General features: G+C 34.9%; 2 protein-coding genes across 2 annotated transcripts; one reads left to right on the top strand and one right to left on the bottom strand.

Annotated features, from left to right (window-relative positions):
- Positions 1 to 253: 253 nt before the first annotated feature.
- LOC113516805 (uncharacterized) lies at positions 254 to 8,170 on the top strand. Its single transcript, XM_052895464.1, has 5 exons — positions 254 to 4,154; positions 4,594 to 4,839; positions 5,523 to 5,882; positions 6,424 to 6,744; positions 7,430 to 8,170. Exons 1-5 carry the CDS (start codon positions 254 to 256, stop codon positions 8,143 to 8,145), a joined length of 5,544 nt encoding a protein of 1,847 aa, XP_052751424.1. The 3' UTR covers positions 8,146 to 8,170.
- Positions 8,171 to 9,901: 1,731 nt separating this feature from the next.
- Positions 9,902 to 11,475, bottom strand: LOC113516585 (tubulin alpha-1 chain-like). Its single transcript, XM_026901014.3, has one exon. The coding sequence runs from the start codon at positions 11,355 to 11,357 to the stop codon at positions 10,005 to 10,007; it is 1,353 nt and encodes a 450-aa protein (XP_026756815.1). The 5' UTR covers positions 11,358 to 11,475; the 3' UTR covers positions 9,902 to 10,004.
- Positions 11,476 to 16,898: the final 5,423 nt, after the last annotated feature.

Raw genomic sequence — 16,898 nt, 5'->3', positions numbered from 1 at the left:
AGAGGAGGTTTTTCTATGCTGGGACCACATATGTTTATATATGTTGTAGATTTATTTCATAAAGATTTTATAAATTTTGTAGTATGATAATTTATTTATTTATTCACAGAAGTTGTATAATACAGAAGTTTTGTTACAGGACAGCCATCTACAAATTTAACAGATAAATCTGCAATAATTGTTCCTACTGAACTGTAACATATAATGTGAACACATAAACTTCAACGATGATGTAATTGTGCATAATGTCATTATGACAGACGACGGCAGCAATTTTTCTGTGCATTCAGAACAACTGGAAACCTTTTATGAAAACAAATATGTGTTTCGAAGAAATCATGCAAGAAATAAATATACATATGATCATAGTAAATATGAAATTAGAATTGAAAGATCACACTATGCACAAAAGGATGGATCCAACAGAGATGATAAAATAAGTATAGTTGTACTAAAAAATGAACAAAATCGACACGAAAAACATACAAAGTTTAAAGTTGATAAAAATACAGCAGATCAAATGTACCATGACATATATTTTAGAAAAAAATACGATAATATTACTATGGGCTATAGCACGCATGAACTATATAAATCCTTTATACAAAAAGTCATTTCTGAGAGAACTCATCTAATACAACAATATTTGCATTACGATATTATACGTACTGTAAAATCAGAATCTAAACAGACTATCGGTCAGAACCTGTTTAAAAATTCATTAATTAAAACTAATTGTAAAGTATACAGATGTCAATTGAATACCCAAAAAGAAAGTTGTTGCTGCTCATGTAATTCGGATGCAATGTTTGAAGTCATGAAAAGTCTTTATGATTGTTATAAGAAAAAAAATTGTGATAATTGTAACTGCATTCTTTGTGGTCATCTTCCAAGAGAAGAAAGACGACTTGGTGAATTACGAAAGTCTGGAGTACCATTAACCGGTGCCGGAAAAGAAACAGCCAATGTAAAAAAAAAGAAAAAGAAGCACGGAAGAAAAACCAAAGAAGCTGCTGCAGAAATAGCTGAAAAAGAGAAGATACTGGCCGATTTAGTGGTGACTGGTGCCCCACTTCCTGAACCGAAAACAGCGTCTGAAAAGGAATTGGTCAAAAAGGTTAAGAAAAAATTTGGTTTATCACCAAAACCTAAAACTTTAGAAGAAAAAGAAAGATATAAACGAGCAGAAGTAGAAGGGTTAATAACTCCGCTGGAGGGTAAAAATGCTAAACAAAAAGAGAAAATATTGAAAAAACAAGCTGAACTTGGAATACAATTACCAGAAGATCGAACCCACTCAGAAAAAGTATTAACCACTAAAATCAAAGGTATGACAGCACCATCTTCCGTTTTCGTACCTTCTGAAAAGCTTCGTAAAGCTAAAGCCGCTGGATTTATAACACCTTTAGAAGGAAAAACATCTGAAGAAAAGGAAAGAATACTTAGAGGTTTAGCGATGCAAGGTGTACCACTGCTTGAAGGAAAAACAGAATCTGAAAAAAAGTTAATAGCCAAAGTTCGGGCTGACCTCGGATTACCACTAGAACCAAAAACAGCAACGGAGAGAAATAAATACAATAACGCAATTGTAGCTGGAATAATAACTCCATTGGAAGGAAAATCGTCCTCGCAAAAGGAGAGAATTCTTATACAACAGAATGAGATGGGTTTACCTTTACCAGAAGGTCGAACTGTATCAGAAAAAGCATTAATTGCCAAAATTAAAACAACAGCGAAACCACCTTCAATGGTTATGCCTTCTGAAAAACTTCGCAAAGCAAAAGCCATAGGTCTTATAACACCCCTTAAAGGGAAGTCCCTTGAACAAAAGGAAAAAATACTAAAAGGTTTGGCAATGCACGATATATCTTTACCGGAAGGTAAAACTTCATCAGAAAAAAAGTTAATTGAAAAAGTACGTGCAGATGTTGGTTTACCGCCAGCACCTAAAAGTACTATCGAAAAAGAAAAATACAAAAAAGCTTTAGCTGCTGGATTTATTACACCATTAGAAGGAAAATTTGAATCTCAAAAGCAAAAAATATTAAAAGGCCAAGCAGACTTAGGCTTAGCTCTTCCTCATGGTAGAACATCCTCAGAGAAAGCTTTGATTCGCAGAATAAAAGCAGCAACTGTAGTACATGGGAAACAATTGTTATCTCCAGATCAAGCTAAAAAATTAAATAAAAAAACCTCTAAAGTCATGAAAGAGGGAAAAGGCCCTAGTGACGAATGTATATGTCCTTTTTTAACACCTGAGTTGCAACGACTTGCAAATTTATCAAAAAATCACCAAGAATCTGGTAAAATAACATCAGAGAAAAACAAAACTGCCAAGGCAGAACCTCTAGACGGCAAAACAGCGGTACAAAAGGAGAAAATTCTAAAAGGCTTAGCAATACAGGGTAAACTGCTTGAAGGAAAGACAGCTTCCGAAAAGAAATTAATTGCTAAAGTAAGACATGATGTAGGTTTACCTCCTGAACCTAAATCTGCGTCAAAAAAAGCTAAATTGAAATCTGAAAAATTTCACAAATCAAAAGATGCAGGTCTCTTAACGCCTCTCAGAGGAAAGACATCCGGCCAAAAAGAGAAAATACTGAAAGGATTGGTAATACAAGGCATAACTTTGCCTGAAGGAAAAACTAGGTCTGAAAAAAAGTTAATCAATAAAGTTCGTCATGATTTTGGACTTCCACCACAACCTGAAACACCATCAGCAAAAGAAAAGTATAATAGAGCTATAATCTCTGGATTAATAACCCCTCTCGAGGGAAAATCAGCAACACAAAAAGAAAAGATACTTAGAGGGCAAGCAGAATTAGGATTACAGCTGCCAGATGGCCGTACACCATCTGAAAAAGCTTTAGTTAATAGAGTAAAAGCTACTATTAGGGTTCCATCTGCCAAATCTGAGAAGATACGTAAAGTTAAAGCAGCAGGATTACTCACTCCTTTAGAAGGAAAGACATTTTCAGAAAAAATACAAGCAGAAGATGTGGGTTTGTTAACACCACTAGAAGGTAAAACATCCCAACAAAAGGAAAATATTTTAAGAGGTTTAGTAAAAGTAGGTGTTCCATTTCCTAAGGGTAAGACTACATCTGAGAAAGAATTAATTCGGAAAATTCGAAAGGAAGCAGGTTTACCTGTAAAACTAATTGCTTCTGAAAAAAGAGGGAAATATGCTATTAAATCTAAGAAAACTGGGGCAGCTGTAGTAACAAAAAGTTCCAAAAGAGCGGGTGAAATAAAGCGATCAGATGGAATAAAAGAGGAATTCCAAGATGTGATCAAGACTACAACATGTGATCGGGGTTGTGGTTGCGATAAAAAGAAAATTAGATTTAAACATAGTTATGTGAAGATAAGAGTAACTTCACCTGATATATCTTCTTTATGCCCGTGTCCTGATGAATGTGTTCCGGGCGTTAAACATGGAGTATTTACTGACAGTAAAGGAATTAAAGTTACCGTTGGAAGAGTCATAGGTGTACCTTCATATTCTGTAGTCTCAAATACAATAGAATACGAAACAAGTCCTGTAAAAATCAGAGACAATTTTAAGACCATTTTTATAAATAAACATGCATGTAAATTTGAAAAAGGAGACGACACTGATGAAAATTTAGAAAATTCGTTTATAAATGATTTTACTAACACTAATAGTCTCCATATTAATTATGACGATAAAAATGTATCTACAGATACTATAAATAATTCAGAAGAAAATGTTATCGGGAATTTTGGTAGTAAATATGAAAAATGCAATAAATTATATTCTTATTTACTTAGTGGTGACTCGTCTAACAAACTCAGTAGAATGAAATCAGAAGACCATATTAATAATAGTGATAATTTCGACAATGACTTTTCTTGCTCAACTGCGGAATATTTGGATTCATCTAGAAACAAATTAATTAGACTTTCATTATCTGTATATAGTTTAGAGTCGACAGGAATTATTAAATGTGAATCATCATTAAGTTTGTTTACTAACTCCATAAGTGGAAACGTCAGAACTGTGAGTGTTATATCTTTCGCTGATAGCAATCTCTCTCCAGATGATAGTCTTTACCTATTATCAGAACCTCTTGAAGATGAAACATTCACCAATACAGAGAAAGAATCCGAATATTATTCAAGCAACGATGGTAGCATAAATAATGCAAGGTATATTAATATTTATTTCTTACAACTGTATATATAATATTATTGCATTGTTTACTAGTAATGGTTAACTAGTTTAAACCCATCGAGTTGAACTCGTGCAACGAGGGTTCCGTACAAAATTATCAAGTTTAAAATTTTCTTTTGTGAAAACAAACAAAGGAACTCTTTTTCATATTTATTAATAAGGATTTATTTGCAAGAGCTACGAATCAAACTAACATAGATTTATTTCGTTGCGGTGAAATTAAAAATTTACCGTTCTCAAAGATTTATAATAACTTACTCGGATATTCCAATTATGCTCCTATTTTCTTTTCAGTGAATCCCTTTTGAATAATATTTTTTTAGAATATAATGAAGAATGTGATAATAAAAAAATTGATGATATAAAAATAGAAAATATAATTATACAATTATTAGAAAAAGAATTCAGTAAAAGTAATGCAGACGCTGATTCTTTACATGTTATGAGTGATCTAAATAATGAACAAGGCATAATAAATGTGGTGGAAAAAGTCCTCGACGAGAATGCTTTCTCAAATTTGTCGTCGCTACTTCTTCTTGTGTCATCGTCAGACTGCGATTCTGATTATTCGTTATCAATCGACAATTCCACAACGTGCATGCAAATATCTAAGAACATTTCTCCGTGGAACAAGCTTTTCGGTAATAACCGTAAGCAAATAATATTTTTAACGTGTAAGTCACGGCTTAGAATTGGCGAGCCCTTTCTTTCTCGTAGGTGCCGTAAAAGGCGACTAAAGGAGCTTATGGTGGAGGAATGGGTAGCAGCGTCCCTATTAAAACATCATCAAAAGCCAAACTGCGGTTACCAACTTGCCTGCCAAGCGTGGCAACTACTGGCAACACCCCCCTTTATGGGAGAGGCTTTGTTCAAGAGTGGATATTTAGTTATCCCTTTACAATATAATATAGGATATTTATAAAAAATGTGACTACAATATTATTAAAGGCCGGCAACGTAACAATCAACTCCACTCGATAATATTACTTATTGCTTTTTAATAAATGAATGAAAATGATTGTTTTGCCCAAAGAACGATACAAAGATTAACAATATATATGTACACAAACAAAATTCATACTAGCTAGCTAACCGAGCAAAAGTTTTTCCCAAACTTCCACTTACCAGGATCATTTTATCTTATTGGAATAAAACAGTCCTATATCCACTAATTTCTATTTACAAATTAGCAAAATTTCATTAAAATCAGTTGAACGGTTTCTAATATTAACAAGAACAAATATCTTGATAGGGGATTTTTATACAGATATTAAGATAAAGCTAGTTCAATGACTGCTAGATTTAATTTGATATGATTTTATAGAACAAGAAGCAAGGAAAGCTAATCAGAGGACAACAGGATTGAAAATATCAGCAAGAGGAATGCGATATCTCTTAAAAAACGTTCCACCAAAAGCAGACGATGTTAATATTATGCGTTATTTACAAAAATGTGCTGATGCTGAAGAAAAAGAGCATGTAGGAGAGACGTGTCAATCAGTTGAAGACAGTCGGTTAAGACAACAAGCTATTCGCTATGTGGTCGGCACAGATACGACTCAAGACAGACTTTGCAGTTGTCCACCGAAGAAGCCTATTTCTTTGGAGACCGAGGATAAATATACCAGCAGCGTGGCCTCAGAAGTAATCATACCCATTATTAAAAGCCAGTATATTTCACAAGGTGGGCAATCAACAATTGATTAATGTGACAGATTTAGTATTTTCTTTCATGCGTTGGTATTGTTATGACTTCCAATATTTATATAATTTGTTGTAAAAAATGCATTATTATTATTATTATTTTAGCCGCTAACTGTCTACAGCTGAACATACGCCTTCCCCATAAGAGGAGTTTTGCCAGTAGTTGCCACGCTTGGAATCGCAGTTAGGCTTTTAGAAATGTTTTAATAGGGACGCTGCTATCCATCCCTCAATCTTTAAGAAGACCCACGGGAAAGGAATATCCCCTGGGTGTCGTAAGAGGCGACTAAGGGAGAGCGAGAGATTTGCAGCAGCGTCCTTCTTAAAATATTCCTAAAGTCTAACTGTGATTGCCAATGTGCCTGTTAAGCGTGGCAAATACTGCCAAAATCCACAAGGGGGAGGCTTATGTTTAGCAGTGGACAGTTAAAGGCTGATATGATGATGATGATGATTGTGTCATGCTCATCAAATGTAATCAATCACATTTAAAATAACAGGATTAATAATTTTCATTTAAGGTTTAAAACGTGAAGCTTATGTCGATGAATCTAGTGTACATAAAAAAATCAAGATGGTGTCATATCCTAGTCCATTTTGTGTAAATAATTCGAACCAAACTGTTAGTGTATGCAGTATACCGCCATGCAGAGGCCAAAATAGCTGCCATCAATCAAGTTTGAATGTTACCCATCCTTCACACGAATATGGGATCAAGTATAAACGCTTTCATACAAAAAACAAGAAATTTATAGGGAACGTCCCAAAAAATATGACATCAGATAGTTGTGGTGGTTCAAAGCCATGCTTAAGACGTAATTCGCCTGTCAATCCACATTTGAGTGAGTATATATATATTAATAGTATTTATTTATTTTCAAACGACTTCAAAAATCAGGAGGTTTTAAATTCGCCTATATTTTTTTCATGTTTGTTATTTCATAACTCGGTTAGTTGTAAACCGATTTGGAAAATTCTTGTTTTTTTTTTTATCTAAAACTACTTGCGAATTGGTCCCATAGAAAATTTATCATAATCCATTCAATAGTCCAGTTTTGAAATTGAACTAACTGGTTTCGTCACTACTGAAGCCGGTTTTTTTGTGGAACAAATAATTTTATTTACTTACAAATAAAATATAAATTATTTTAATGTTTATTTTACAATATATTTACATTTTTTCCATGAATGTGTTATTTGGATTATTTTTGGGTACAATCATATTTTATATGTTAAATGTAATTTTTACGTTTCATCGGCAGAATATTACATTAATTTTTCAAAAATTATGAGGGAAAAGTTACCAGAATATTAGAAATATTTTAGTTCAGGAGTTTTTGGACAGTAGTTATTAGACAACATAATGAAGTATATTCATGTTAAACAAAAAAAGAAAGATACGTGTATTTTGCATACACGAAAGCGTTGAATAGTGAACTTTTATTTTACTAATTGTGTGAATGACTTAGCATAAAGTAAATAAAGTGTATGTTTGAAACTTAATAAATAAATATTATTTTATTATAGAACCAATGGACAACAAGTGTACCAAGTGTGCTCATCCCAAAATAACGGAGAGAAGAGCTGTTGGGTGCCAGTGCAGTGGTGTAGAGAAAAAAGTAAAACTAAAACCACTATGTCCATGTGAAATATACGAATCGCCACTATCTGCAAAACCCACAGATGTCGCTGAAGTCGAAGACCGCAAAAAAGGATGTTCATGCTTATCTGATCAAAAATCTAAACGTAAACATAATAAAAAAGTAGTCTGTAAATGTCCTCAGCAAGAAGATTTATTTCTCCAAAATTTAGAAGAGTACACGAATTTTGAATGGATTGATATAAAAGAGGTAATTAAAATGAAATCAGACATAGCACAGACAACGTCTGGCTTTAAATTCGACGTGAAACCGAGGCAACCGCCTGAAGTACAGATGAGTTTCGAGGAAGCGCTACAGTATTATGCTGAGCATCCTACAGAGGATCTTATAGAAAAAGATGACTGGTCGTATGCAGATAAACCTTTAAATTCCATGAGTAACACTGATGTTATCTGTGAATGCCCTTATGAGCTACCTTCAGAAGTTGACGAAACTAGAAACAAGAGTCAACAGCTCAGAAAAGGGTTAAAATTTCATATTACTGGTAAAGGTTCAGCATCTAAAGGCCTCAGTAGTGTTTGTTGCTTCGATATGGTGGAAGAGACTACCGGATTCCTGCTGTCTCCATCACGTAGCGTATAAGTATTGTATGATCCAGTAATGTGTTCCGTCGTCTGTCTGTAATGTTCCAATTTATGACAAGTTCTGTATTAAATAAAAACTTTACTTTTATTTATTTATTTATACTTTATTGTATTATATATATACTTTATTGTATGTATATTGTGGAAAGGAGCATTAATTACCAGCGGACAGTGCGCGTACCATAGGGAATTTAAAGATTTTAAATTAAATAAAAAAAAAATATTTATGAAAAATATTTATTTATTATCTTAGTGTTAATGTAAAACTAGATCACTTAGACCTAGTATTGCCAACGCTCCTGAATTGCTCTGAAGACTCATACGTGCAATAATTTCTTCGGTTTGTCTAAAAATTACATTTTTACTTTGTGATCTCTAATGCATCATGGGAGCGTGTTTTCAGCATGATGGAGATGAATAAATTTTAAAATTAATCAATGATTTTCTTTTAATAACTCTCGAGCCTCGATAGAGTTTAAACATTATTCTCCCGGGTTAGTCATTTTGAGAGTTGGCAACCCTACTTAGCCTGAATTCCCACTATATACCGGTCTCGGTTCGCTTTCGGTCTGCTAGCATATTATTACATAATAAACAATGGGGTCAGTTCTAAAGTGTAATTTCTCTAAACTTATGTCTTTACCTAATGTTTTAATTTGATAGTTTCATGTAATTATTGTTTTATGGACTATCATAAACTAAATTTATAATAATTTTGACTAAAAAATATTAGAAATTAAGTTTATTATTATTAGTTCTTAAAGGTTTCGCTGTGATATTAAATTGAAGTTTTCATTTTAGAGGTAGGTTTAGAGAAATAGCGCTTCAGAATCGATCTCAGTGTAAATATTTACTAGTGTAAACTAATCCAGTCTCACCCCGATTGGTCACGAACTGTTTCTACTGACCATACTGAGAACGGAGCGAGAACGTGCTAGCATTATAACGGAGATTCAGCCAAACACAACACGCATAATATGTTGACTACCATGGACTTTCATTGTAATATATTCATATATATTACTACATGACGATCTAGTTACCTAGTCTTTGTTTGTTTGTTCTCTTAATTACGCTTAAACGGTCGGTGGTATTTGAATGAATTTTGATACAGGTGTTACTAATCGGTAAATGAATCCTTTTTTTAATGAATGATAATGGAATGGTAACCCCGCCTGCGCCAACGCTATGCTGGCACCAGTGAAGGATGATAGACGAGAATAAAAAGGTGGGTCAGTTATCCCATCGTGTTGAATACACCTGGAATTCAACAAGATGGTTTTGAGGGGCATCACGTGGAAGTCGACCTGATAGTATATTGCTAGCAATGGAAATGGTAGTCCGCATACTAACAATACCTTCCCCTTCCGCCGATGAATCGGTTAATAATCAACTATAGATATTACAAGTCTTAGTGTCGTTTGAAAATTATCGTTTATAATATAAATCACTCTTACGAAGAAAATAGAAGCTAATATTGCAACGTTATACAAAACTATTGCACGAAAATGAATGGTATTTTCATAGTTGAATTCCTCAAGGGCTGACTTACAAAAAGTTATTCGAACTTTATCTGTATATCTTTATACACCATTTAGACATTCACTTATTTCATACTTCTAAAATCCACGATTATAATATAACGGGCAAAAACTAGTAATGTTATATGAAATATATATAAAATATGTATAAATATATAAATAATGTATGTAAAAACAAATATGTTTTTATCTAATTAAAGGAAAAGAATAAAATTGAAAAAATCACTTGTAAATTTTATTGAACTACATTAAATCGAACAATTATCAAGTCTAAATGAAATTGGAAATAGTCCTAAAAATATAAGTTATATAAAAATTAATATTCTTCGCCACCTTCCCCTTCGCCTTCTCCAGAGTCCATGCCGACCTCCTCGTAATCCTTCTCGAGGGCTGCAAGATCTTCACGGGCCTCGGAGAATTCACCTTCCTCCATACCCTCACCGACGTACCAGTGGACGAAAGCTCTTTTCGCGTACATCAAATCAAATTTGTGATTTAAGCGGGACCATGCTTCTGCAATCGCTGTGGTATTCGACAGCATACACACAGCGCGTTGCACTTTCGCCAAGTCACCGCCAGGCACAACAGTTGGTGGCTGGTAGTTAATCCCCACTTTGAACCCAGTCGGACACCAGTCCACAAATTGGATCGTACGTTTCGTCTTAATAGTCCCAATGGCTGCGTTCACATCCTTCGGAACAACATCGCCTCGGTACAACATACAGCAGGCCATGTACTTGCCATGTCTCGGATCACATTTAACCATTTGGTTGGCCGGCTCAAAGCATGCGTTTGTAATCTCCGCCACAGACAATTGTTCATGGTATGCTTTTTCAGCAGAAATCACAGGAGCATAGGTCACCAGAGGGAAATGTATTCGCGGATAGGGGACCAAGTTGGTTTGAAACTCAGTCAAGTCCACATTTAGAGCACCATCGAATCTAAGAGAAGCAGTGATAGAAGATACAATCTGGCCGATCAGTCTGTTCAAGTTTGTATATGTTGGCCTTTCTATATCCAAGTTTCGTCTACAAATATCATAGATGGCTTCGTTGTCCACCATGAAAGCAGCGTCGGAATGTTCCAATGTTGTGTGCGTGGTTAATATGGAATTGTAGGGTTCCACGACTGCCGTAGAAATTTGGGGTGCTGGGTATATAGCAAATTCAAGTTTTGACTTCTTCCCGTAATCTACAGAGAGACGCTCCATGAGCAAAGAGGCGAAACCCGATCCGGTGCCACCGCCAAAAGAGTGAAATATAAGGAAGCCTTGTAGTCCAGTACATTGGTCGGCCAACTTGCGCACCCTGTCCAGTACCAGGTCGACAATTTCCTTACCGATGGTGTAGTGCCCTCTGGCGTAGTTGTTGGCCGCGTCTTCTTTACCGGTTATGAGCTGCTCGGGGTGAAAGAGCTGACGGTACGTGCCGGTACGGACTTCATCCACCACTGTAGGCTCTAGATCTATGAATACCGCTCTTGGCACGTGCTTTCCGGCGCCTGTCTCGCTGAAGAATGTATTGAACGAATCATCTCCTCCGCCCACCGTCTTGTCTGAGGGCATCTGACCGTCAGGTTGGATGCCATGCTCCAAGCAGTACAACTCCCAGCACGCGTTTCCAATCTGCACGCCAGCCTGCCCGCCGTGTATGGATATGCATTCACGCATTTTCTATATTTAGATTATGTACTTAAAAATAAAAATTTTTGACACTGCAATAGCTGCCCCTTCTAGATCAACTTCGAACTCGGCAATAAACAAAAGACGTGTCACGAAGAGCACTGAAAATTTGAATTTAATTTTCGACTTCACGTCAAACGATGTGGTTATGTTAGGTTTGTAGTAAATAGTTTTCATGATTTACACAACTATTAAACTGTATTAGAACAGTAACTGTGAGAAAATACCAACCATTTACGTTAAGAAGAGATCTTTGTCTAGCGACAATAGTACTCTTCTTTATCTGTGAGTTACCTAGCAACTTGTTTTGTTAATGTTCTGTTGAAATAAAAAAAAATACTTTTACTACAAATATATGAAAATTCACTACAAATATACAAATATACTCACATTCTATCTTAAATCTGTTAAATTTTCTGTCCCCTTTAATTCGTTAAAGATTTCGATGACAAAGAATGGAATAGTATTATATTAAATTACCAACTGAACATATTTCTTTAAAGTCGTCTATGTAATTCAATAAATATTTACATCTTTTTATATCCAGTTGAAATTAGGCACGTATAGAATTATTATTTTGCACATTTTATCTTTATATTTATACTGACTGTGTCTCCATACAAATGCTTCATCAAAAGCAGGACATCTTTTTTATCCACATGTGCGTGAATAGGGTTACCATAATGTCCATTTATTACTCACTATGTGGGAAAAATATATTATTATTATTAAATTGAAAATAAATTATACAAAATTTTTACAATATATATTAAAACAACAAGATAAACAGTACTTATCTTTATTGATTACTTTAATTTGTGTCTAAGTATTGACTTAAAACGTATTTTCGTTTTAAAATCACTAAATTTAGCCGTCATTATAATTAATTTATATACATTAATATTTATATATAATTTTATATAATTTTGAAAAATTATCTGGTCTGAGAAATATTGAATCTAATTACTTGGTACACTGAAAAAAAGAATGCGTTTTCTTAGGTTTTGTATTTTTTTTTTAATACGTGTAAGGGATCGTTTTTTTTCACTCGATGCTCTATCCATATAATCCAAAATTATATCATGATAGGTGATAAGTCACAAAATCCATAGGATAAAAATAAAAAAAACATAAAATTAAAATCTATATATATATATATATATATATATATATATATATATATATATATATATATATATATATATATATATATATATATATATATATATATATATAGATTTTTATTTATAAATTTTAAGCGTTACATAATAATTCTGCTGATAAAAATCTCCTTACTGATTCACGATGTTAACTGAAAGAAATCCCTTATTAGGAGAATCTAATCATATGATTTTAATTTTTATGTCCGTAAAAAATGTTACAATATAATTTTATGCTTCTTACGCGACCGCAGCGCCATCTCCGCTGTCTCGACTGATTTAAATCGTCTTATCCCTCCGAGGAGGGTGAAGTTATTACAAAGCCTGTTATAATGGCGGGAAATAATTACAAGATGGCGTCTGTGACACGATTTATTCAGGACGGTATTTATAAATAATGGAATTATTGCGGTTCCCGGTGTAGGGTAAACAAGTAGGGCGTTCTTAGATAAATATATAATAATTAACAAGCCTTATTTATATATAAGAACATACTGTCAACATACTTGTAGTTGTTTTAAGTATGTGTTTGATTTAAGATGTAATAACAATAATGATAAACTCTTTACTCTTTATTGAGCACAAAAGCGATGTATATATACAAGCAGTATTTACACAAAAGGCGGTCTTTTTGCTAAAAGCAATCTCTTATTGACAACCTGGCATAAATAGGGATTGTTAGCAATGGAGTTTGACAGCCCTATTGCTAGCAATATGCCTTATTAGGTCGACCTCCACGTGGTTCCCCCTGGAAACCATCGTGAACAATTCTTATTGAATTCGTCACGATGGGCTAACTGACCTGCTTCATCCTCACGTATCATCCTTCACTGGTGCCCCGCCGGTGTATACCGATAGCGCGGGTGGGGTTACCATTCCATTATCATCCATTAAAAAAAATACTTGGCATAAATAGTAGGTAAGTACAGAGAGAAAGGTAGGTGGCGCAAATGAAACACGGTAAATACACGAATAGTAACTAACTTAAAATGCATATTACTTTAAATATCATTTATATAACAATAAGACTTTTTTTTATACTACTTAGAATGGCAAACAAGCAGATATTCCACCTGATGGAAAATCGTAACCGTCGCCTATAGACATGTGCAGTATCATGGACATAACAGAGTATACTGTTTAGCCCATGATACCCCCCCATACTTTGCCATTCCTGAGGACTCAGGTGTTATTCCTCTGTACCCAGTAATTTCACGCCATATCCCACCCTTCAAACCGAAACACAGTTACTCAAACACAACTGCTTCACGGTTGAAACACGAATGGGACAGAGGTATCCAAGCAATCGACTTTTGTACAGTCTCCCTCTGGTGAAACTAAATTACACTAACTAAATTACATAAATTTACATATATAATATAAATATTAATATTGTTTAGAAACATAAATATATAAATATACTAAATAGAATTAGGTAAATAACACGTAGTAAACACAGAGGCTTGTCGTCTGATCTCGACATAGCTCGGCTTCCCCCTATACATAGAATACCCCTTCCTTTTCCGTGGGTGTCGTAAGAGGCGACTAAGAGAGGGCGAGGGATGGGCAGCAGTGCCCCTCTTAAAACATCTCTAAAATCTAACTGCGGTTGCCATTCCGCCTGCCAAATGTGGCAACTACTGGCAAAACTCTCCAAGGGGAGACTTGTGTTCAGCAATGGTCATTTAAAGTCTAATATGGTGATGATGATGAAACAGAGAGGCAAAATAGAATTTTTGGCAACGCGCACGTAATACCCCTGGTATTGCAGGCGTTCATAGGCTACGATGACCACTTACTATCAGGTAAGCCGTATGCTTGATTGCCACCTCAGTGGTATAAAAAAAATTGGAGAGACAGGTAGTAGTTTTTAATATGTGTAGCCTTCATCATCAGCAAACTTTTGTCTTTACTGTACTGAAATGTTCCAATTGTTTTTTTGTCATATCATCGTGCGTCATGGGAAATTGTATGGGGATTTGTGTCCGCTCCATTTAACTGTAACTGGCGGTGTTAATGTTTCACAAATGGTGGATTTCTGGAATAGAAGTAACAAATAAAATATATCATTTCAAAACGGTGTATTAATATAGAAAAATACACTAGATTTTCAAGTTAACTTTTAGAAAAACTGAGTCTTCGGTAGTTATTGCGTGATGTCAAAACAAATATACAGACAGGATACACGCGTACGGATCGGAAAAGAAGGTATTGTTAATATCGGACACTGGTAACCCTATTGCTAGCAATATATCTTGTCAGGTCGATCCCCACACTTATTTCCCTTGGACAACATCGGGTACAGGGTTACAGGGTACAGAGGAATAACACCTGAGTTCTCAGGTATGGCAACGCATGGGGGGTATCATGGGCGAAACAGTATACTTTGTTATATCCATGGTACTGCTCATGTCTATAGGCGACGGTTACCACATTCCATCAGGTGGGCTGTCAGCTTGTTTGCTATTCTAAGTTGCATAAAAAAAACTTCTTATATATGTATTTTTTGTATTTTTTATTTGTAATTGTGTTTTTCTGGCAATAAATATTTTCTATTCTATTCTATTCTAAAATTGCGGTAAAAAACTAATTATAAAAGATATTATTAATACCTTTACCTCCATCCCCCCCCCACCTCCCTCAGGAGCCTTATTAACAAAGTTACAGGTTCGGCAGTGGTCCTCATAATCTTTCATAATCCTTCATAATCCTTCTTATATTATATGAAAGTTTATTAAGAAGTTTAGAAGTTTGTATATATGTTACTCAATCACGCTTAAACGGTTCAACGGATTTAAATTAAATTTGGTACATGGGTAGTGTATATACGAACTTAACACTGAATAATTTCACAGAGGGGCAAAGCCACTGGAAACAATTAGTATAAAATAATTAATCAAACATTTAGCGTATCTCTAATCCTCCAATCTCTCTCAAGTATCTCCAAGTTAACAGTTCATATGAAGTTAATAAATAAATATAAAGATTGCCTGTAAGAGATTGTTCTATCAATAAGACTGCCTTTTGTACATTTATGTACATATTTTGATCTGTATTTTACGCTAGTGTATTTCACTCGAATTGTTTTTCATTGTATATTTTTATGTTCCTGGTGCAATAAAGTTTTCAAAAAAAAATTAACAAAAATAGTTTATAACCTATTCTAAAAGATGCACCTATAAACTAGGTTACATTACAAACGTATTGATGTATATTTAAAAACATGAAAGTCCTTGTTCTAATATCTTCGATCTACATTAAAATTTCCTAGTACGAGTAATTACAGTAGCGCCGCTACGAGAATGTTCACGATTCACCGTCTCGCTCTTTCGCATGCGTGCACCAAAGTATGTGCAACGTTCGAAATGCACAATGAGGAATGATTACAGGAATGATTTGTTGTGCCACACAAGAAAATCGATGCAAATGTTCATTGTAAAATATTCAAACGTTCATGGGAACGATTGAGTGGCGAACATGTGTTGGAGTGCTAACTTTAGCAACTGACATGCATATAGGCTTACTTAATTTCTCCATCATCATTATCATTACAGTCATTAACTATCCAATACTAAATGTATACGTAGGACTTTGTCATAATGGGGTTTTACTAGTAGTTTTACCAGAGGGAGTCTCCCTCTGGTTGTACAAAAGTCGTTTACTTTGGCATCTCTGTCCCATTCGTGTTTCTACCGTGAAGCAGTTGTGTTTGCATGGCTGGTTTTCGTTTTTTTTTTAATGGATGATAATGTAATGGTAGCCCGTCTCCGCTATTGGTATACACTGGCGGGGCACCAGAGAGGGATGATAGATGAGGATGAATCAGGTCAGTTGGCTCCTCGTGACAAATTCAACAATAAACCAATCAAGATGGTTTTCAAGAGGAACCGTGAGGAGGTCGACCTGATAGGGTTTATTGCTAGCAATGGGGTTGCTAATACCCCTCAGGTATCCTCAGGACTGGCAACGCATGGGGGGGGGGGGGATCATGGGCGAAAGGGTATACTCTGTTCTATCCATGGTACTGCTCATGTATTTAGGCGACGGTTACCGATTTACATCAGGTGAGCCGTCAGCTTGTTTGCCATTCTAAGTTGCATAAGAAAAAAATAGTTGACACGCTTGGTAGACGGGTTGATAACCGCAGCTAGGCTTTAATGTTAAAAGAGGGACACTATTGCCTACTTAGCCCATTAATTACTCTTAGTCGCCTCTTACAATACCCACGGTAAAGAAAGGGGTGGCACATTCTATGCCGGGACCACACGGCCATCGATTGACACGATTAAAATAATTATTCAGCTATCAATACTCTCTGTACAGACTCATGCTTGCCTGGTAAATAATAACTCCATGTATATATTTTTTA

Source organism: Galleria mellonella, unplaced genomic scaffold (assembly GCF_026898425.1).
Source record: "Galleria mellonella isolate WM207_F2 unplaced genomic scaffold, CSIRO_AGI_GalMel_v1 utg28, whole genome shotgun sequence".
In the NCBI taxonomy this organism is placed as follows: Eukaryota; Metazoa; Arthropoda; class Insecta; order Lepidoptera; family Pyralidae; genus Galleria; species Galleria mellonella.
The sequence above is the reverse complement of the archived record's forward strand: the minus strand, read 5'-3'. Positions and strand labels throughout refer to the sequence as shown.

Excerpts from the sequence above, each read along its gene's own strand:
- LOC113516585 (XM_026901014.3), bottom strand. The coding sequence starts at position 11,357 with ATGCGTGAATGCATATCCATACACGGCGGGCAGGCTGGCGTGCAGATT.
- LOC113516805 (XM_052895464.1), top strand. The coding sequence starts at position 254 with ATGACAGACGACGGCAGCAATTTTTCTGTGCATTCAGAACAACTGGAA. Across the intron at positions 4,155-4,593 it reads ATATTATTCAAGCAACGATG|AAAAAGAATTCAGTAAAAGT; the intron begins GTAGCATAAATA and ends TACAATTATTAG. Across the intron at positions 5,883-6,423 it reads AAGCCAGTATATTTCACAAG|GTTTAAAACGTGAAGCTTAT; the intron begins GTGGGCAATCAA and ends TTTTCATTTAAG.